The sequence below is a fragment of the Labeo rohita genome, chromosome 18 (assembly GCF_022985175.1).
Source record: "Labeo rohita strain BAU-BD-2019 chromosome 18, IGBB_LRoh.1.0, whole genome shotgun sequence".
Classification (NCBI taxonomy): Eukaryota; Metazoa; Chordata; class Actinopteri; order Cypriniformes; family Cyprinidae; genus Labeo; species Labeo rohita.
Window position 1 is genome coordinate 13,799,220 of NC_066886.1, and position 21,868 is coordinate 13,821,087.

A 21,868-nucleotide genomic window follows, 5' to 3' on the forward strand; every position below is an offset into this window, starting at 1 on the left:
GAGTTGTAATGCGGTAAAAATAGCAACAGGTAGCGCCAGTAGCTCACCGAGTGCAACCATTTGACGCCACCGAAATAATGGCGCCCCCAATAGTCCAAAATATATATAAAACAATCTGAGTTTTTAAATAACATAAATCTTTAATGGGTTTTCTACTATATCTTTCAGTAAGTATAATTTACATTACGTTAAGCCATGCAAGTCCTAATATCCGGGATTCCCTTTAAATTTCTATTAATATGTCTCTTCTCTCTTTCAGCGTTCATACAGATAGTGTAAAATGTAATTCCAGGACATTCAAGGACTTTAAGCACTACTTTTTTAAATTTTCAAGCACTTAAATCAGAGATCTCACTTCTATTTCAAATTCTATAAAAAGAGAAATAAATCAATAAAAATATACTAATTAAAAAAAAAAAAAAAAAAAAAAAAAAAAAAAAAAAGAGATACTACACTTTTACTATAGTAAAACCACAATTAATTTTCTTAAGGGATTTGTATTTGTGTACACTTACATTTTTCTTTGTTTTGTTTTTATAACTGTACTGCCTTAATGGTTTGATGTTTTCTATTGTTTAAGTATTTCAAAAAGTCAAATTCAAGTACTTTAGGCACCGTGTACGAGCCCTGGTCATTTTGGATGAATTTAATACAAAGTATTAAATAGTAAAGTATTTCGAGAAAAAAATTATAATAATAAATTACCCAAGTTTTTGAACAGTAGTGAATAAATACTCCATAGAATTTACAAAGTAACATCTTTCATACACAAACAAAGGCAGGGCAACTTGATATCAATATATCACTATATGCATTTTGACATGTCCATTAGTACCTGGATGTTTTCCCCAAGGCCTGAGATGAGTATAGAGTTGGATCTTGGACTGCCTGCACTGGCACTCAGATTTAAGCTGCTGTTGCCACATTCGGCAGACACTTTAGGGCTCTGGGCCAGATCATCTCCACCTCTGAAAAAAAGGAAATTGAGCAATGCCTCAGAGTGCATGAGAGGACACACACTGTGTAGTTCACACAGTAGAATCCAAGGTCTCAGAACACTCAGTTTCAAGAAAACTTATGACCAAAGAAATCAGTTAATTCCCCCACCTTGCTCCGCTATCTGAGCTGCTCATGGCCGTGACTATGGTCAGGCTGCTTGCACTGCTGCCAGGGGAAGCGGGCATCTGAAAAATAAGAGAGCAAAGATGAATAACCACCCTCACTGAAGGGACCGAATGATGAATGTGTAATATTAAAAGCTTACGGAGGTGCTGGGCGTCATGAATGCATCTGGGGTCATGAGTTTGGGCAAGGCTGATGGGGCTGGACTCATGAAGTCAGCCGGAGTTGGAAGAGCCAGAATCTTACTCAGGTCATTCTGTGATCCACTATCGCCAGACTCCTTATCAGAGCTCATAGCCTCCACATTCAGATCAGCCAGTGGGTCAGAAAAACCTGGGAAGGAAATGCATTTTATTTAATTTATGCAATTTAGCTTTTAATTTTAAAGGGGACATCAGAACTTTTTCACAAGTTTGGTATGATCATTTGGGGTCTTCACAGCATACAATTGGCTAAGGGCTGAAATATGCTAATACAGGACAGTCCGTTGTTGTAGGCGGGGCTTGAGCAATATGACATCATACTGTTTAGAAAATCAAAACAGCTTGGTAACTGAGACTGCTTAGGTCTTTTAGGGTTTTAAAAAACAGGAGTGAATAGGTTATCGTGGTAGGGTGGTTGCGTCCACAAAGCGCGAAGACACATTTATATGCAAACACCATGTAAAAGTGAATTTTGCATCTGATGTCCCCTTTAAAATGAACAAGTACACCATTTTCACCACAATTAACCTATGATATATTATAGTGCTATAGCACTGTGCATTCAGTAGTGACAGTCTTAGAAACGCATGTATAGAAGTAAGAGTATACACCTCCAGACTCACCAAAGCCATCCTGTGATCCAGACTGAGGCATGAAGAGGGAAGATGAGGCCCCCTGATTGGGCTGGAACCAGATTTGCACATCCTGTAGTGATCTGAGGGCATAAGAGAATGTTACAACACCACAGATCTGAATGCAAACTTCATGTCCTCATCAAGCGAGCTTTTTATCAGAATAACTTACTTTGTATGCACACAGTAGAGTTTAATCTGGATTCCTGATTTGGACTCCGAAGGTCCCTGGTTTCCTTCTGTGAGAAGATATTAAAAACACATTAGAGAGTATATTAGATAACATCAAGTGAACGCATCGACACTGAACTTACAGCAAGACTACAACCATTTGCATGCACCATTTGCATTCACACATGCTGGTGTGAAAATAAGGAAAGGAACTGACCTGTCGTCATGCTTTCGCTTTCCTCATCAGGGGGAAGGACCTCAGTGTGGCGCAATCGGGCGCGGGCAACATCCTGTACGCCGAAGCTGAGCACAGGGTGCGTAAGCAGAAATTCTGAAACTGCAGTGAAGCTGGCACGGCCTTTTTCCTGATCCTGTAGCAGCTCCATGACGTACAACACCTACATATCAAACACACAACCCAGAATCAACTGCTAGTAAACAACCAGTTACTTGTTTGCTGTAACAGCAACATTGACCTAAGCTCAAGAATCCTATTTAACAGGACACATGCTGGAGTAGGCTAACTTGCTTTTATACTTGCTTTATAATAGTAGACTGAACTATTTCAGTCTTTTCTGGTATTAGAATGATTAGATTTCATGTTTGCTGCTTGAAGATGTTTTGCACCAGGTTTGATGTTAATGATTATAAATGGCACTGGTTCTTGACTGTGAGTAAGATTTCAAAGCTAAACCAGCAAGAGTGTTTTTCCAGGGAGCAATGACTTGAGTTTCATTTTTATGGAAATAAGCAACACGGCAAAATAACTTCTTTTGGTTTCCACTGAAGAAAGAAAGTCATAAAAGTTTGGAATGCAATGAGAGAGAGTAAACACTAGGACCCTAAAATTTCTGCGATGCGAAAAACGTGTGCCGAATGGTGGAATCTGGTCATAAAAACGGAATTTACCTTATTATGTGGCGTGTCAAGGAATTTGGCAAAATTTGGAAGAAAGGGAAAGTAAGACTGCAGAAAGTTGTGTCTACTACACACTCAAGGATGATTCTCATGTTTTTTTTTTAGCGTCTGCCATCTCTCCATATGAATTTCTACTTCTCTGAGAGTTCACTTCACGTTTTTGATTAAAAATATACACATATTACATCACAACACACTGAATCAAAAAAAAAAATATATATATAATAATAATAATAATAATAATATTTTATATATATATATATATATATATATATATATATATTTTTTTTTTTTATGTATATGTATATGTACATGTATATATATATATATATATATATATATATATATATATATATTTTTTTTTTTTTTTTTTTAAACAATTTCTGAAAGAAAAAAAAATACTTATGTTAGAACTTTAATAAATGATTAATTTAAGTTTTATGAAATCAATAGATTACACATCCTTTTTGATTATTACATTTATGAAACCATTAAACATGGACTTTTGGAGAAGATAAAAAAATAAGTATGTTGGAAATATATATTAAATAATAATGACTCTGACCTTTCTCTGAACATCACTGAGAATGAGAAATTCTGCAGACAGGTCCAAACTGGCCTTCAAGCTGGGTAACACACCGCTGTTGAATGGATCTGGAGAAAACCTGAAACATACAAATTTAACGTTATTCACTGGCATATTGTCAAAGTGTCTAATTCTAACGTTTGGTAATATTTCTACTCAAAATTGCAATTCCTTGATTTCTAAAAAAATAAAAATGTGGCAAAACATTAAATTCAAATTAATTGATAAAATCTGAAAAAATAAATAAATAAATAATTTTAAAAAAAATTAAAAAATAAAAATCACCCAGCCCTACTTCAGGTATATCGAACAACTAAGAACAGAACAGACCTGATGGTTTGTAAGCACGTCCATGACACAGTGCACCACATCTTCAGCTCCTGGTTTTGATCAGCTCCAGTGATCAGAAAGCGCCAGAAAGGAACTCTTAAGAAGAAAATAAATGGTTTAACATATAGCACATGTTTAAGACACAATTTCAAGTAAAGACAACTGCAAAGACAGCTTAAAGCCCAGTGTCAGATTCCCAGATGACTTAAGTTGCTGACAAAGTTCTAAAGTTGGGTCACGGAAGACTATGTGGACCAACGTCATACTCACTCTGGGTCTTGCTTTTTGTGGTTGTCACAAAAGAGCAGGCAGGAAAGAGGCCGTCCATTATGTGGCTGCCATTCATGCAGGCATCTGCAAAAGGAGCAATGTTTTTTTTTTTGTTTTTTTTTAAACAAGGTAATCCGATTTAATTATAGGAAAACATCAGAAAAGAAAAAATCAACAAACTATTTCTGTAGTACTGTTAATAATTAATATTAACATTAGTATAATTGATTAAATATTAAGTACATAAATCAATAAACATCACAACAACTCATTTATGTGGTAATTACTAGGGCTGCCCCCAAAAGTCAAACAGTCAACGATAGGAGGCTTGGTCGACCAAAATTTTATTAGTCGCCAAAAAAAAAAATCCACAGGAAGTGGCAAAGTCACACAGTCCGTGATGTACAGATCAATAACGGCTGGTCTACGTGGTAATAGTACATCAGGCAGGACATATAAATGTTCGCCTAACTGTCATCGATTTCAAATACGGCTTTTCATCTGAAATATGTATGTAGTAGCAGTTTTACATGGCAGCTCAATCTAATGTTAACCTAGGAAAATGTGCACTATTTAAGTGTTCTGAAGCAGAACAGTAGCACGTTACTGCATGACAGATTAGAGATGCTGGTGTGGTCGCTTGCTCTAAAAATACTCCGTCCTCTTTAGTCATACACATAAGAGTAATACATCTTTCGAATCTGTAAAGACTCTACGTTTATTTGTGTGCACTCACAATAACAATGAAACTTTGTGCTTTTGTAAAATAATTAAAGCATACAGGATGCACTTTCTGCTGTCTCTGTCTTTGTGAAGTTGAGTGCAAAATTTGGAAAAATCTCTCTACAGAGAGTGAAATGTCTACTTTAAAATAAACCAATTCAAATAGAAAACAAATATTCTCAAATTATGTAATACATATGAAATATGCACACAGGTGCATCACTACTGCGGCGATGACGAGTCAGTGTAACTTTATCTCTTAAGCCGAAAACAAAGAAAGAGCTAGTTTATCAATATATTATTAAACGTTAATGCTGTCTCCTTGCTGTTTCACCTTGACATTAATAATTTCCCCACATTAATAATCATTACTTCTGCCAGTGCACTGTGGTGCACACTCTTTTTCTGCATGTGTGTTAGAATGCTTATTAGGCTATGTAGGCCATTAAAAGCTCATTATTATTTATCATTTATATGGTTTATTAATAAATGTGCGACTAATAGTCGACTAATACTTAAAATGAACGACTACTAGTCGACCAGAAAATCAAGGGCAGCCCTAGTAATTACAACATCAAAAGTTTATAATGTACATTTAATAACAGTTGTACTGTAAATATTTTAGCATTTTTTTAATGAAACCTAAAAGCAATAAATGTTTTTGAGTAATTCAGTAAAAGTCATTCAGAAATGTTTAAAAGCTACATGCCATAGTTTGATTTCCTACTATTTACTATCATTTGGTTGGTTTGAGGGCAATAAGATTTTGTGTTTTTGAAAGACTTCTCCTATGCGCCCATGCATCACAGCTGAATTTATTTAATGAAAACAGTAAAAAACATAAAAAAGGGAAACATTTCTGATTTATCATTATCAGATTTTGATTCTACTCTTATTGCATTATCAATGTTGAAAACAGTTACTGATTAATATTTTGTGGAAAACATATATTTCATTTTTCCAGGATCCTTTATGAATAGAAAGTTCAAAAGAACAGCACTTATTTGAAGCATATAATTTTCTAAAATTATAAATGCCTTTAAAGGAGAAGTTCACTTCCAGAAAAAAAAAAATTACAGATAATTTACTCACCCCAATGTCATCCAAGATGTTCAAGTCTTTCTTTCTTCAGTCGTAAAGAAATTATGTTTTTTTGAGGAAAACATTTCAGGATTTCTCTCAATATAGTGAACTTAAACGGTGCCCGTGAGTTTGAACTTCCAAGTTTAAATGCAGCTTCAAAAGGCTCTAAAGTGTGTGAAATGTTTTCCTCAAAAAACAATTTCTTATTGAATGAAGAAAGAAAGACATGAAGATCTTAGATGACAAGGGGGTGAGTAAATGATCTGTAAATTTTTGTTGTGGAAGTGAACTCCTTTAATGTCACTTTTGGTCAATTTAATGCATCTTTGCTAAATAAAAGTATTTCTTTCTTTCAAAAATAAAATCTTACAGTACACTGTTCAATTTCACAATGTCTCAAACATGTACCTGGGTTGGTCCTGTCCTTCAATATAGATTTGCCAAAACTTCACATATCCATCATGACTGGCTGTGGCCAAGACAGTGCCATCAGGGGACAGCGCTCCCTCGCTAATGCGCTGCAGAAACGGAAACACATTTAATCATAAACATTACACCCTATAACTCATTTATGTGCTACTGTAATTACATCTAATTTCTTAATTAGTTAATACAATACTGCAGACACAGCATTAAGCCAATAGTCAGCAGGACTTACTGCCGTGTGTCCTCTAATGGTGATGAAACCCTCTTTCAGTTCAGTGGCATCCACAGGCCATGAGCTGTTATTGGATCGGAGGATGTCAAGGTCCCAAACCTCAGCCTAAAAGCACAGTCAGGAGAGTAATAGTGTTAAAAACATTTCAAATCTAATAATATGAAGACATTTTAGAGAGAAAGTGATAAAACTGTCAAATTCCAGAGAAGACATACTCTGTCTTCATGAAGGAGCGCCAACGTCTGACACGGATCCTCCGGGTTCTCATCATTGTCCTCCGGGATGAAGGGACACCAGATGAGTCTGCGGTTGGAATTTAGTGGCGTGTCCTCAGGCCTTCGGATGTGAACGATCACTTCATCTCTAAGAAACATCAATGTTAAGGAGAAATATCACAGTTCACCTGCTCATTAGCATTTTACCACAATATATTTAGATCCTGATTTTTTTATATATAGACATAAATAAAAAGTTTGACTAATGTGTATTGAAATAAAATTCATTAGTGGTCTAAAACGTGAAATATCTTCATCATAATTCCTGTTCAATCTACAGAGGATACTGTATTTTGCTGCTGTGGCTAGTGAGCTGCCAAATGAACATGTTCCCAGCCTCATCGACGCAGCCCAACAGGGTGGAGTCCAAGTGGGCAAAAGCAAGGTCTGTGACTGCACCGGTGAAGCCCTTCAGCAGCGAACGCTCCGTCGAGCCCAGCCTCAGCACTCGGATCATAGAATGATTGTTTGCCCCTGTGAGCGAAAAACAATTAGAAACCGCTCAGCTGAATCCCATCAACATTTTATTCAAAGGACTGTGCTAAATGAGCCACGGACAAAGACAGTGTGCAAACTGACCTCTGATAGCATAAGCCAAGTATGAGTTGGACACAGCTATTAAGTTGCCATAGTAGTATTTGTGCTCCCAGTCATATTTGGCCACTGGCTGAATTTTAACCTGTAAGAAAAGTCGTCATCAAAGGATTTTGACCTATTAATCTCTATGACTTTCCCAACAGTTAGGTTTAGAGATTTCTAGCCAAGTAAATATTTCACAACTGAGCCCAAGTTATACTGCCCAAGAATTACTCACTAGAAGTTTTCATGGTTTTCATAATTTTGTTCATTTAAAATTACTTTTGCAAACCTGGAAATACAAAATTAAAGGGATAGATCAACCAAAAATATATTTTTGATGAAATCCAAGAGCTTTTTAGTCTGCATTGACAACAACGCAATTGACACGTTCAATGCCCAGAAAGGTAGAAATTACTTCTTTAGTCCTCGTGACATCAGTGGTTCAACTGTAATTATATGTAATTATAAACAAAAATAACAACTTCATTAAACATTTTCTTCTCTTCCGTACGTTCACAAGTACCATAATGCATGCATGTGCATTCTTCTGCTTGCAAAAGGCACAAAATATCTTAATTTGTGTTCTGAAGATGAACAATGGTCTTGGAATGGGTTTGGAACAACATGAGGGCAAGTCATTTTTGGGTGAACTATCCTTTTAAAATTCAGATTTTTCTAGGTTTTCCATGAGTCAATGTTTGAACTGCTACTAATAAACAGTTTTGCACAAGTTGATTCATTTACACACCTTGTTGCTGCCACGAGCCTTACTGTCAATACTAGAGTCACGACTGGACACAATTTCCACATTGTTTGCTCTGATGGGGACACAGGTGGACCCGTCGTCTCCTGAAAGGCAACTGTTACAAAAACAAACAAACAAAAACAGAAATGTGGATTTACTGACAATAAAGAGCTCATTCAACATAAAGTACCTTTCAAAAGTTTAAGTTCATATAAAGGTATAAAGGTGTGTGTGTATGTGTGTGTATTATATATATATATATATATATATATATATATATATATATATATATATATATATATATATATATATATATATATATATATATACATATATATTATATATATATACACACACACACACAAACTTTATTTGGGTAAATAAATAGTAACATTCATAAGGTTACAAAACATCTCTGTTGGAAGATTTCTATGCAGTTCTTTTGAACTTTCTAATTATCACTGTTTCCACAAAAACATTAAATAGCATAACTGTTTTCAACATTATTAGTAATAAGAAGAAATGTTTTCTGTGCACACAATCAGCCTATGTGACCCTGGACAACAAACCTAGTCATAAGTAGCACGGGTATGTTTGTAGCAATAGCCGACAATACATCATATGGGTCAAAATGAACAAATTTTTCTTTTATGCCAAAAATCATTAGGAAATTAAGTTAAGATCATGCTTCATGAAAATATTTTGTTAATTTCCTACTGTAAATATATTAAAACCTAATTTTTGATTAGCAACATGCATAGCTAAGAACTTTATTTAGACAACTTTAAAAGTGATTTTCTCAATATTTAGATTTTTGTTGCCCCTTCAGATTCCAGATTCTCTAACAGATAAATTGAAAGCTTTCAGATGACGTATAAATCTTAATTAAAAAAAAAATGACCCTTAGGAATGGTTCACGTATCAGATTGACTTCTGAAGGATCATGTGACACAAAAGACTGGAATAACTGGATTATTCCATCACAGGAAGAAATTAAATGTTTAATTGTTGACCTACTTAGAAAAGTGTGAATGTTGGTTGTTAAGTAAGCACTGAAGATAGCAATGTGCTAAACCGTCTGCTTGCTCATGTCCGTCTGTTTTTAACTCACATGCACTTTGCACTTTTTGCACGATGCAACTTATAAAATAAAAACAATGTTTTGTAGACTTTTTCAGTCTTGAGAGGATCAGTGAGCGGTTAGTCACCCTTTTGTTCATTTTCATTTTTCCTATCCGGACTGCTACAATGTTTTCAAGTTTTAAATTAAATGTTAAAATATATTAAAACAATATTAAAATTGTAATAATATTTCACAATATTAAGGTTCGCACTGTATTTGTAATCAAATAAACACAGCCTTGGTGACCGTAAGACGCTCATTTAAAAATCTCACCGATCTCAAATCATTGAAAGGTAGTGTAAATGTTATAAAGTCTAGCATGTAAAAATTTCAGTTCGTGAAATGACAATAATGTTTTGCTAAAGAATGCATTTAGCATAAAATACAGAGTTAATGCCAGCAAAACATACATGGTCTGTGTGTCCTGTCCGTTAAGTTTGTCTGTGTTATGAGTCGTTGGCTCCACCACTGCAGCAAGTCCTCCTGCTCCGATAAGATCGGCTCCAAGAACGCCATTCAACTCTCCATTGAAAGATGGTTTTCTCTGGCTCTCTACCAAAGAGGGCTCTGTGGAATTATATGAATGATAAATCACGTTGTAAAAAATGCACTGGTGCAGTCTCTATTACATAATGACTTTCAATCCATGTCAGAGAGGTGCATCACCACCTATGCTTGACTAACAATTTATTTTTCAGAATAAATAATTAAATGTGTATATCTATGTAAATATATATGGTGTAACATACTGTATGTTGTTCTAACAAGAGGCACAACCTAGTAATGATGCCCAAAAAGTTGAGCAGGTTTTGAAACCGTCGTTTTGACTTGACATGTCCTCTCTCAGAAAGCTATAATGTCACTTTTAGCAAGTAACTGCATGTTTATACATATGAAATGCATTAAACTCTTGAATATGATTCATGCTCATGTCGGAATTAATACTCAACTCTTTCTCTCTGAGCGAAGCTGCTGCTGCGCCAGCATGAGTTTAGCCCGTACATGCTACTTTATCTTTCCTTTTATTCAACCACATTAATACACCAAACATTATGTTTATTACTTATAAAACGTAGTAAGCGCTGTCCCGCGTTTTTGAGCGACTACAGTCAGGTGGCTTGCGCTGAAATCAAGCGCTGCGCAGCATCATCGCGCCGCGGCCTAGCTGCTCCCTTCCCCGGCAACTTACCGGCCGAATTACCGGGACGATCCAGTTTTAAGATATCCCGAAGGTGCTGGGTCGCGCCCTCTATGTCCATGTTGGAACTGGAAGCCATAGAGTAGGGAAGGGGGGATTGAATCACTGCAAACTGTCAAATTCTCAATAGTTTAATTTTGTGTCTGAGCTCGCCCCTCAGAAAAGCTTGCAATCGTCCGTCAACTTCCGTCGAGCGTTCCCTGCATTTCATTCCCCCGCCTGCGCTGGCACGTTTTCTTCGGTTCCGGAGTGAATTACCTCAGTTGACGCGCGCTCTTGAATTCAATTTTCAATATGATAATCTGATTTTAAAAAATCACAAATTCATACATTCTACTGGCGTGTTATTAATAATCATTACATAACGTATTACTATGACTTTTTTAATAATTTGTCGACTTTTCAGCTAGTTCCTCGAACTATAGAAATAACATACCAGCACAACTTTACTTTGATCTCCTTTATTTCCACATACATGTAATCAGCTGAAGTAGTCTCTTACTGTATTCACATTGTATTACTGTTGTTTTTGTTTGGGAAAATCAAGTCTTCTTTTGCTTCACCCCTTAAACCACCAAAAGAGTGGATATCTGCAGGGCCAAGCAAGCATGAAGTACGTGTACAATACATGTATTCCAGCAAAAAAATATATAATGCAAAAATGTGACTCATTATACTGATGTTCTAGCAGATCTGTCTAGATATTTCAGTGCAAAAAGCTACAACGCAGAAGACATCTTTCTAAAATATCTGTACCATCACCTTGGCACAAAGGCCTTCATATTTATGAATATGATTTTCTAATCCTAAACACTGAACACAACTCCTTTAGTGTAAACATTTTGTGGAAATGAGAAAATAGTCACCTCTTCGTGTCTGTGATCCTTCTTGTACTGGAAATGTCAAAATATAAGCCTAAATATGGAAGGTAATAACAGCTTTGGCCACACTACAAACTCGATGACATTTACATTCATACAAGCTTATGAAACATAACATCCCACATCTCATTACTTTAAGATTTTTATCATTTTTATGGAAAACAGGGAAAACCTCTGAACTAAAACAGAAAGGGTAAATGAAAGAATAAAAGCACTGAGATGATTCATCTGGGCTCTTTTTGATTATGATTTTTCTTCTTTTAACAAGAGCATTCATTTATAATTCTGTCATTTTTAGAATTAGGAAAATTTGTCGTAAATTAATGACATTGCTAATCATAGCGATGTTCTACCAAATAAGCCAACATTATATATATATATATATATATATATATATATATATATATATATATATATATATTAAAGTCTAATCAACTGCTTCAGGAAACACTGGCCACCTGTAAAGAGAGAAATAACAGCTCCGCTGTTTTCTGCTCCGCTCAAATAAATCTGTAATCTTAATGAGAGAATCTAATATGAAGCAGTATCAAAAACATGAACAGGCAAGCATAGAAAAGGGAAAAAAAGGTAGACGCAAAACCAGACAGGGGGATGAACAAGATGATGACGTTGTTAAGAAAAAGTCAAAGGTTTTATTGTGTATCGTGGCTTGGTAATTATTGTCACAGAGAGCAGTGAGCAGAAAGTGGGAAGCACACTGGTCTGAGGGGAAGGGGAAATTAGGGTGGTGTTCTTTGGATAGCTAGAGCAACCTGACATCACACCAATTTTCAAGTGGGGCGAAAACAAAACAAAACAACAAAAAAAAAAAAGATTTAAACTTCAAGGAGCATATTCTAAAAACAAGCTGAACACACTTTGTACTAAAGCAAAGAGAGACAGTAAGACGGTTGTTATTTCAAAGTCAAAATCAGCAACTAAAATGTAAATATCAAACAGCCGAGGTTAGGTTAATACGTATTTGTCCTGGTCAGGGCGTCCTCTGATATTTAAGCTCCCCATCATCATGCAGGTTGGCGAAGGAAAAGGGTCAGTTTGATGGATGTGTGGGCTTTCAGCAAAGAAACATGTCATTTCTGGAGTAGAGGCAGTACTGTATACGCCTGCATGTTTTTCTGTGATTGACTGCTGTAATCCGGTGCCGTTTCTCTTGAGTGTGATGGATGAAGGGCTGATTGACAGGTTCAGGCGTCATTGGGGTGGAACCCCATCCTCCACCTTCCCCTATTTCCCTCCTGCTAGCCATGGGGCGTTTAACCAAAATTGTGCAGCGCCAGGCGGAACATGTCATTGGTGCAAACCCACGCCTCGTTAATGTTCTTCAGGATGAAGCTCTGATGGAATCCCATGATGGGGTCATCATCTGCCTAGACAGAGCAGAAACACAGGAGACTTAAACGGAGGCTCTCATACAACTGTGCAACACGTCATTGGGAACTAAACCCAAGGCTAAAAATTCAAATGCTGTTAGTTTTTCAGACATGTTCAGCAAGTTTCAAAGCAAATTAGAAAGACAAAAGCTGCATTAAGGAACCACGGCTAATTAAAGGCTGATAGTGTGTCTCAACATTCACTTTTTCCCAGCTAAGGACATAATGTCTTAACATAATTACAGTCAGTGAAGGTGAAACAAAAATAAAAACATGACAAAATGTGGTGATAAACAATCAGTTGCCATATACTGATGTAACTCAAACAATCATTTTAAAGAAGTCACAAGCTTATAAACTCATACTCATATATAAACATATACTCGGGTTTTGTTGGTTAACTAAAATGATTAAAATTTTGGTAACACTTTACAGTAAAATTTATTAGTTAACTACATTAGTTTACATTAACCAAGAATGAATACTTTTACAGCATTTATTAATATTAGTTAATGTTAATTTTAGCATTTACTAATGCATTATTAAAATAAGCTGAGTTTGTTAACATTAGTTAATGCACTGTGAACTAACATAAACAATGAACAGCTGCATTTCTATTAACTAACATTAACAAAGATGAATAAATAGTGTAATAAATGTATTACTCTTTGTTCATATAGTTAGTTAATACATTAACTAATGTTAACAAATGACACTTTATTGTAAAGTATTACCAAAATTTTCATTTAAAATGAAAACTGAAATCAAATAAAAAAAAAACTTAAAATTAAATAAAGTAAGCTGAAATATTAAAATAATTAAAACTAAAAATTAAATAAAATGACAAAATCACAAATTACTAATACTTAAAATATAAATAATATATTAAAAATCTAATTCAAAACAATGATTTTATAACACTTATTTTCAATCCTTGTTCATTCACATATTATTTAATGATGCATTTTTATAAATCGAATCAAAAAGCTCAACAGAAATATATTTGAACCCAAGTATGCCATGTTTTTGAAAAAGTTCATGTTAGTTTTTAGGGTCCTATGATTTCTGTTGTGTGGAAAATGCAGACGTAGTCATGCAATCCAGTCTTAAAAATGGAATTTACTGTATAACATAGAATGTCAAAGAATTTGCCCAATTTCGGATGAATAAATCAAAAGTACATCAGTATTCTTAAATCATACCATATCCAAACAGAAACTTAAAGGTCTTCGCAGCAACCCGTCAAAATAAAAGTACAGTTTAACTTAAAGCAAAGGTGACAGAAAAAAATATTACTTAATGTAATGACAGTACTACCACTAATAAACATATTATTAAAACATTACTTTTTAAGAAATATTTACCAGAAGAAAATATTACCAGAATTTATTTAAAAACAGTATTTCTGAAAAAGAAATAAATACATTATTTTTTTAAAATCATTCAATTAGAGATGCTTTTGATTATCCAAATGTAATGAAATCATTAAAATGGTACTCAGAAAATTTAAAAAAAAGAATTTGGAGTAAACCACTTTTAAGTTTTGTTAAACTTTTAATAAATTAATGTTCAATTGTGTAAGTTTCATGATTTCAATTTATTAGACATGCTTTTTTCTGCTTAATTTTTTTAAATTTACCCATTAAATGTCTAGAATTTAATTCATAAAAATTAAAACAAAAACATTTTGGAAACAAATAAAATGGATTTCATAGGGACCTAAGTTTTTAATCTGAAGGAACTCTGAGAGTCGACTGTTCCTGTCAGTGAAACATTAAAAAAAAAAATAGTGAATAGGCTGTTTAAAAGTTTTACCACTTGCTTGAGCAAATTAATACATATATCTGGAAGTAAAATGCACTGCATAATACATTGTTGATATTTATTGCATTTAAACGTGAACGTCTATGAAAGACTGTATTACTGTATTTTGTAATAAGAGAAGCATAACGCTAAAAAAAGCATTTTAATTAATACCGTTTGGTTTGAAAATTAAAACAATGGATTAATGTTGTGTTTGTGGTATACAGCCACAGATCAGTAGCAGACTGCGACACATCCTATGTGAAAGCACAATAGCCCGTGCTGTTTCTTCACCGCATACATAATGCACACAGACTGCAAAAGGAGTATGTGTGAAACGGGTGTTAGTCACCACAACAAGTTGGTGCTCGTTAAGTTAAACTTTTATACACTTTTTGACGTTGTTGGACACATTATGTCATGAAACGTCTTTTGGTTGGTTTGTTGCTGCAAAGGTGCAAACAAAATCACAAACACACCAGGCAAACCTGCATGAACAGATTTGACAATCCACACAGACGCTTGATCTGAACACAGCTTAAAGCCGTTAGTAAAGAGGCCCGTACGGTGTGCGTGAACCCAAGCGGACACTGGTCCTTACAGACATTAAGAGAAGGAGGAAAGGCCATGTGACCATCAAGAGCCTTTAATCTCAAAGGTTGTGCAGGGCAAGCCTGAAGACTTCGTTGGTGCAAACCCAGGCAGTGCTGATACTTTTCAACAGAAAGGTCTGGTGGAAGCCCAGAACCTGGTCATCGTCCGCCTGATAGACAAACACACACACTACAGCTCTGAAATGCTTATGAAATCTTTGATTACTCAGTACTACATCACGTAAGGTGAAGCGGGAGGACAATCAAGAGAGGCTTAAAGCATCCACGGCAGCTCTCTGTTTAAAAGGTGATGTTATGCATTTCAAATGAGAAGAATGCCTTCCTAGACCTTATCACATACATAAGTGTTAACCTCAAGCGCTGCTGCAATAACATGACTGTCAGAGGTCAAACTTAAATTTAGAAAATACTTACTTTTAGTTGGCCTACTACCATACTCAATATGCAGCTATCAGGGGTTGGCTGGTGGTCTTGTGCTGTGATGCTGTGAGCTATTTTTGTGAAGGGCAGGCTCTGAAAAACAAAATATAATGTATATTGCCACTGTTTAAACTGAAAGATATTTTATATACACTAACAGTCAAAAGTTTTCAGACAGTAAGATTTGTCATGTTTTTTAAAGAAGTCTCTTCTGCTCATCAAACACTTTTTTTAAAGTTATATTTTTGGGCTTTTCAATGGACAGGATAGTAGAGAGATGACAGATGCGGGAAGCGGAACCGGCAAAGGACCTCGAGATGGGATTCGAACTCGGGACACCATGAACACAGCTGCAATATGTCTGGGCACTAACCACAAAGCTATTGGCGCCAACAGCCTGCATTTATTTGATCCAAAATACAGCAAAAGCAGAAATATTGTGAAATATTTTTTTAATTGCTAAAATTACTGGTTTCTATTTGAATATATTTTAAAATGTAATTTATTCCTGTAAATTTTCAGCATCATTACTCCAGTCTTCAGAGTCGCATGACCATCATTCTTATATGCTGATTTTTAAAACAGCTGAGTACATTTTTCAGGATTCTGTGATGAACAGAAAGATCCAAAGATTATTATTATCAGCATTTATCTGAAATAAAAAGCTTTTGTAACATTATATACTATACTATTCAAAAGCTCAGAGTCAGTATTTATTATTAATTTTTTAATTAAATAAATTAATACTTTTATTTAGCAAGGATGATTTTTTTGATGATAGACATTTGTAATGTTACAAAATATTTCTATTTCAGATAAATGCTGTTCATCTGAAACCTGAAAAAATTTGACTCGGCTGTTTTCAACATAAAAATAATAAATGTTTTTTTGAGCAGCAAATCCAAATATTAGAATGATTTCTGAAGGATCATGTGACTGGAGTAATTATGCTACAAATTCAGCTTTGAAGTCACAGGAATAAATTACACTTTAAAATATATTCAAATAGAAATTGTTATTTTAAGTAGTAAAAATATTTCAAAATTTTGCTGTTTTTGCTGTACTTTGGATCAAATAAATGCAGGTTTGGTAAGCAGAAGAGACTTCTTTATAAAATATTAAAAATCTTACTGTCCAAAAAATTTTAACTGGTAGTGTATATATGATAATTAAACATCTGATCAATATTTAAATAGAGATGCACAATAAATGGGTTGATTTTAGAGATTTTTTTTTAAATCAGTATTGGTTTATAGTTGGAAAACTCACACCCTCTATTTTCAAAAATGAATGTTAGTCTCTGAACACAGAGGAAACGAGAAAAGACTATCAAACAACGGAAACAAAATACACATGAATACTTACGGAAAGCTTTTCGACAATTGCCGCTTTTCCCTGGAATTGCTGACCCTCCCACGTAAGGCATGACGCATCAATCTAGAGGAAAAAAAAAGCATGTAGATAAGCTAAAGAAGCCAATATGAAGCCAGACAGAGAAGCAGGGCTGTGGCCAGTTTATATACACACACACACACACACACACACACACAGACACTTTAAGGGGTAGCTCACACAAAAATGAAAATTCTGTAATTAATTACTCACCCTTATGTTCTTCCAAACCCGTAATACCTTTGCTCATCTTTATAACAAAACTTAAGATATTTTTGTTGAAATCCTAGAGCTTTCTAACCCTCCCTTTACAGCAACTACCACGTTCAGTGCCTAGAAAGGTAGTAAGAACATTGTTAAAATAGTTCATGTGACATCAGTGGTTCAACCTTAATTTTATAAAGCTATGAAAATACTTTTTGTGTGCAAAGAAAACAAAAACAGCAATTATATTCAGTGTAGTGGTACTTTTGTGAACGCATGTCGACTGACATAAAAAAGAAAGAAATAGTTTCAAGTCGTTATTTTTGTTTTCTTTGCGCACAGAAAGTATTCTCGTAGCATCATAAAATTAGAGTTGAACCACTGATGTCACATGGACTATTTCATCAATGTCCTTACTACCTTGAACGTGATAGTTGCATTGCCGTCTATGCACGGTCAGAAAATGCTCGGATTTCATTAAAAATCTCTTAATTTGCGTTCCGAAGACGAATGAAGATCCTACAGGTTTGAAACAACATGTGGGTGAGTAATTAATGACATGTTGCTCTTTTATATGTTGTTCATGTATGAGCTCTTTAGGCTCTTTTTAAAGGTCCAGCATAGAACCATATTTCTGGCCTGAAAAGACTCCTCTGCTGAACACACGACAAAACTTGTTTGTTGCATCTAGCGTCATTCTGCAAGACATAAACCAAGTGACGCTTTGAACACTAACATGATGGCAAGGCAGAGACAGTAAAACATTTCTCTCGACCATGGGACTAGTCAAGAGAGAACTATCCGGAAGACAAGAGCTTCATACAATACTCACATATATCGATCCAAGTTGAGTCCTGTCTGTGTCAAACAGTTGATAGTAATGTTGCACAAAGCTGGATCCTATTTGTTCCCAAATCGGCTTGTCTCCCATTCTGATTCACCCTGCTACAGGCACTGGTGGAAACAGAATACATGACTCAATGTACATGACAGACTGAGGGTTGAAAACAGCTGACAAAAAAAATCTAAAACTTTAATCTAGATTTAAAGGCTTTTATTTGAGCCAACAGTGATCTTGGACTATATACTGATACCTAACAACCTGTATGCGTCAAGTGCACACTTGGTCATTATCACTTGTACTGTGTTAAGATACTTTTGTTTACACTTTGTTAAAGGGTTAGTTCACCCAAAAATGAAAATTCTGTCATTAATTACTCACCCTCAAATCAACCTGAACCTGTAAGACTTTTGTTCATCATCCGAGAGCTTTCTGACCCTGCACAGACAGCAATGCAACTACCACTCAATTTTCATTTTTGGGTGAACTGTCCCTTTAAGGGCTTATGTGAAATATAATATTTAATATGCTAAGTAAGCATATTATTAGCAACTTGTCAATTGCATCATAGGGCTGGTCATGTGATGCCAACATGGCGGAGCCCATGATGAAGCAACCCACTCCATGTAGTAAATAAACAACTTCTGATAGGAGAACTGGAGGACTTCTAATTTTCACGCAAGTGTAAAGAATTTTAATAATATTTCTCAAAGTGCTGTTGCTTTGTATGTAAAGGGTTTAACTGGCAAAATTACTGAGTGCACCTTTTTGTTTTTCTGGCACTAAATTAACCTTTTCAGTGCTGAGCTTGTTGTCTTCTGTCTTCCAAATTGTATTTTCACAGCATGAAGGTAAGATCTTATGGATTTATGAATGAACCGCTCAATGTAAAATATGTCCGGTCTACTATGACATCTGCTTCGAACATTACTAACATTTGCCCCTTTCACACATATGGTATGAGAAGCTGTAATTATTGGTAATGTGCTCTGTGTGAACGCAGATTACTGATAGGAGCACATAAAACACACTGATGAATGAAGTTTGGTTTGGTCGAAACTGGCCAATCGCAGCGTTCTTATGGAGATGACGTGTTTACTCTGAGCTGTGACTGAGATTTCAAAAATGTTGTCAAATTGGACAGATTGTGAAACTAAAGTGCTTCTGCTCACGCGGGTAAATGAAGACAATGGCGCTGATTTTAAAGATGACTGACATCACAGACCCTGACTCTGCGTAGACAGCAACGCTACTACCATGTTCAAGGCCCAGAAAGGTAGTAAGGACATTAGTAAAACAGTCCATGTGACATCAGTGGTTCAACCGCAATTCTACGAAGCTATGAGATTCGTTTCTGTGCGCAAAGAAAACAAAAACAACTACTTTCAACAGCTCTTATCCAAGTCACATCCTCCGCCATTATCGAGAGTACCACAACACACGGACTGTTTTACCAATGTCCTTCCTATGTTTCTAGGTCTGGGAACATTTCAGTTGTGTTACTGTTTATGCAGGGTCAGAAAGCTCTCGGATTTCATCAAAAATAAAAATCGGTGTTCTGAAGATGAACGAAGGTCTTACGAGTTTGGAACGACATGAGTGAGTAATAATTGACAGAATTTTCATTTTTAAGTGAACTATTTAAGACCTGTACACACCAAAAACATTACCTATGTTAGTGTCCACACCAATACACAATAATCCTCTGTTTATTACTTATATCTAAATGCTTGAGGTCTTTAAGTAGGATAGATTATCACTGGCTGCCCATGTTATTATTATTATTTTGTTTTCATTTGTCATACACTGTCTGTGTGGTGTATACCCCCTTTTTCTGTATTCTTTTCCATTTAGAATAATATTCCTTGATTTAAACATGCATTTAGTGTAACAAGCTCATTTCTATTCAGAAGCTCATGGAATCTAACACACTCCTGCTCCACCCTTTTCAAAAGCCCTATGGATTTGTCAGCAACTTTGACTGGTTAACATGTGATTAGGCCATGATCCACTGAAGACTTTCAAACTCAATTTTTCCAATATCTATAGTTTCCACTTAACAAGTACAGTTACTTAGAGCAGTTGATGACAATTCCCTAAAATGTAAACTTTCTTAAACACGTTAGTAATTGTGTATGAACTATGAATGACATCAATTGCACTAACCTGGTTCCATTAGATCAAGGAACTAGAATTAGATCAAAACAACACGTACATTAATGACCGATATATAAAAGCATAGACTGGTCATTTTAAAGAGGATTTTAGACACTCTTAGCACTAGTTGTTTGCTTACTAAGTACTAACTTAATTTACAAATCAAGCGGTGACGCATTGGACACGTCCAAATTGTGGTTAAAATAATTTCCGTTACACCACAGCCACTATTTGATCAAGTACGCTAATTAGTGGCAAAAGTAACCATGCTAAGATCACTAGCTAGCTTTCAATGGCCTCGCTGACTGACTGATTCATTTTAGCTTTAGCCGTAGACGTGCTAACACTGGGCTGTCTGTCTACAACGAGCTCACCGGCTAAATCGTGATGCGAAAAAGTTGTGTTTTACGTTCAAGCGGACGTTGCTTTTTGAATATCGACTCGGAGTTTGAATAGTAACGATCAACGGTCAACTTGGAGCAAACGCACCCTCGTTCCGTTCTAAAAATACTCCAGAGCCATATGAGCTGAATGCAGTCGCGGCGGCCCGTACACGCTCCTGTCCTATAGGCGTGTCCTATTAGCTAGCGCTTCAGAATATTCTTGGCAAAAAGCCCCAGTGTTACTTTGCATAAAGTAGTTATAAAGTAGTTATGCGCAGCGTAAATACATTCTTAACTGTTATAAATAATACGCGAGCAACATCTTACCTCCGTGAGCCCTAAACCGAATCCCCGGTTCCAGTTATGGCGATTCCAGCGCGCCGAGAACAGAAGTTGAGCGGCCTCTTCGGTCTGAGCATGCGCAAAGCGCTTACACACTGCTTTGAATTTTGCTTCTTGACAGCGAGTCAACAGATTCTCAGTGTAAACATAGGCTAGTTGTTGATGTATTGCTTTCCAAATCTAGAACTAGTGCTTCGAGCAGCAGGTGAATCCAAGAATAGTATGCTTTAAATACTCAAGTATTTTCCCGTGGAGACCGTATTTGTGCAGTTTCTTTTCTATTTACAATCTGTGGTTGTAAATTCTGTTAAATAAAATTACGTACAGAACATTTCAGTTTCGTTTTTAGGCTCTCGAATGTGCTTCTCTGCATTTACCACGAGTAAGTTACGCCTTTGTTAATAAATTACATTAAATTGTAACAAAACTGACTAGCAAATAAATATAAACGTACCGTTTATTGGCATAAAATAGTTAGCCTATTAAGTAATCTGTAGCGGACAATACAAATTAATATAGCTTTGCTGATTTAGATGTAGATTTAGTATACTTTAAATACTCACAAGTAATGTCCCTTTTCTTTTGAAGGAAAAGCCAAAAATAAAAACGTATTAAAGCAGCACATAGTATAGTATAGTATAGTTTGTATAGCTTAAATACAAGTATTATCTCTTTTCTTTTTAAGGAAAAGCCAGAAATAAAAACATGTTAAAGCAACACAGAGTATAGTATAGTATAGTATAGTTTAAATACTCACACGTATTGTCCCTTTTCTTTTTAAGGAAGGGCCAAAAATAAAAACATGCTAAAGCAGCATGTAGTAT

The 21,868-nt window shown here is 35.4% G+C and overlaps 2 protein-coding genes across 4 annotated transcripts in view; both read right to left on the minus strand.

The window, feature by feature from the left end:
* edc4 (enhancer of mRNA decapping 4) overlaps positions 1-10,833 on the minus strand; it is a 33,808-nt gene extending 22,975 nt beyond the window's left edge. Inside the window, exons 1-17 of one of the 2 annotated variants that reach the window (XM_051135588.1) lie at positions 10,608-10,833; positions 9,829-9,985; positions 8,299-8,410; positions 7,551-7,650; positions 7,259-7,445; positions 6,912-7,059; positions 6,697-6,801; positions 6,447-6,556; positions 4,233-4,316; positions 3,963-4,058; positions 3,612-3,711; positions 2,346-2,526; positions 2,130-2,196; positions 1,949-2,040; positions 1,265-1,455; positions 1,108-1,184; positions 836-968 (exon numbers count right to left, since the gene is read on the minus strand). In XM_051135588.1, coding sequence (XP_050991545.1) covers positions 836-968; positions 1,108-1,184; positions 1,265-1,455; positions 1,949-2,040; positions 2,130-2,196; positions 2,346-2,526; positions 3,612-3,711; positions 3,963-4,058; positions 4,233-4,316; positions 6,447-6,556; positions 6,697-6,801; positions 6,912-7,059; positions 7,259-7,445; positions 7,551-7,650; positions 8,299-8,410; positions 9,829-9,985; positions 10,608-10,695 — 2,028 coding nt within the window. In that variant the 5' untranslated portion in view covers positions 10,696-10,833. The remainder of the gene's footprint in view (positions 1-835; positions 969-1,107; positions 1,185-1,264; positions 1,456-1,948; positions 2,041-2,129; positions 2,197-2,345; positions 2,527-3,611; positions 3,712-3,962; positions 4,059-4,232; positions 4,317-6,446; positions 6,557-6,696; positions 6,802-6,911; positions 7,060-7,258; positions 7,446-7,550; positions 7,651-8,298; positions 8,411-9,828; positions 9,986-10,607) is intronic. The other variant, XM_051135589.1, reaches the window with a different exon arrangement.
* Positions 10,834-11,061: 228 nt separating this feature from the next.
* On the minus strand, positions 11,062-21,148 carry nutf2 (nuclear transport factor 2). Of its 2 annotated transcripts, XM_051135604.1 has the most exons (6): positions 21,030-21,119; positions 20,329-20,350; positions 18,154-18,275; positions 17,091-17,162; positions 15,720-15,818; positions 11,062-12,885 (listed from the first exon to the last, which is right to left on the minus strand). In XM_051135604.1, exons 3-6 carry the CDS (start codon positions 18,250-18,252, stop codon positions 12,772-12,774), a joined length of 384 nt encoding a protein of 127 aa, XP_050991561.1. In that variant the 5' UTR covers positions 18,253-18,275; positions 20,329-20,350; positions 21,030-21,119; the 3' UTR covers positions 11,062-12,771. The 2 variants fall into 2 exon arrangements, with proteins under 2 accessions (XP_050991561.1, XP_050991559.1); XM_051135602.1 differs by lacking the exon at positions 20,329-20,350 and having other exon boundaries at positions 21,030-21,148.
* Between the last annotated feature and the right edge of the window lie 720 nt (positions 21,149-21,868).

Coding starts and splice junctions, on each gene's coding strand:
- nutf2 (XM_051135602.1), bottom strand. CDS start 18,252: ATGGGAGACAAGCCGATTTGGGAACAAATAGGATCCAGCTTTGTGCAA. Junction 17,163..18,153: donor CTCAACTTGGATCGATATAT/GTGAGTATTGTA, acceptor TTTTTCCTCTAG/ATTGATGCGTCATGCCTTAC. Junction 15,819..17,090: donor CAATTGTCGAAAAGCTTTCC/GTAAGTATTCAT, acceptor TTTGTTTTTCAG/AGCCTGCCCTTCACAAAAAT.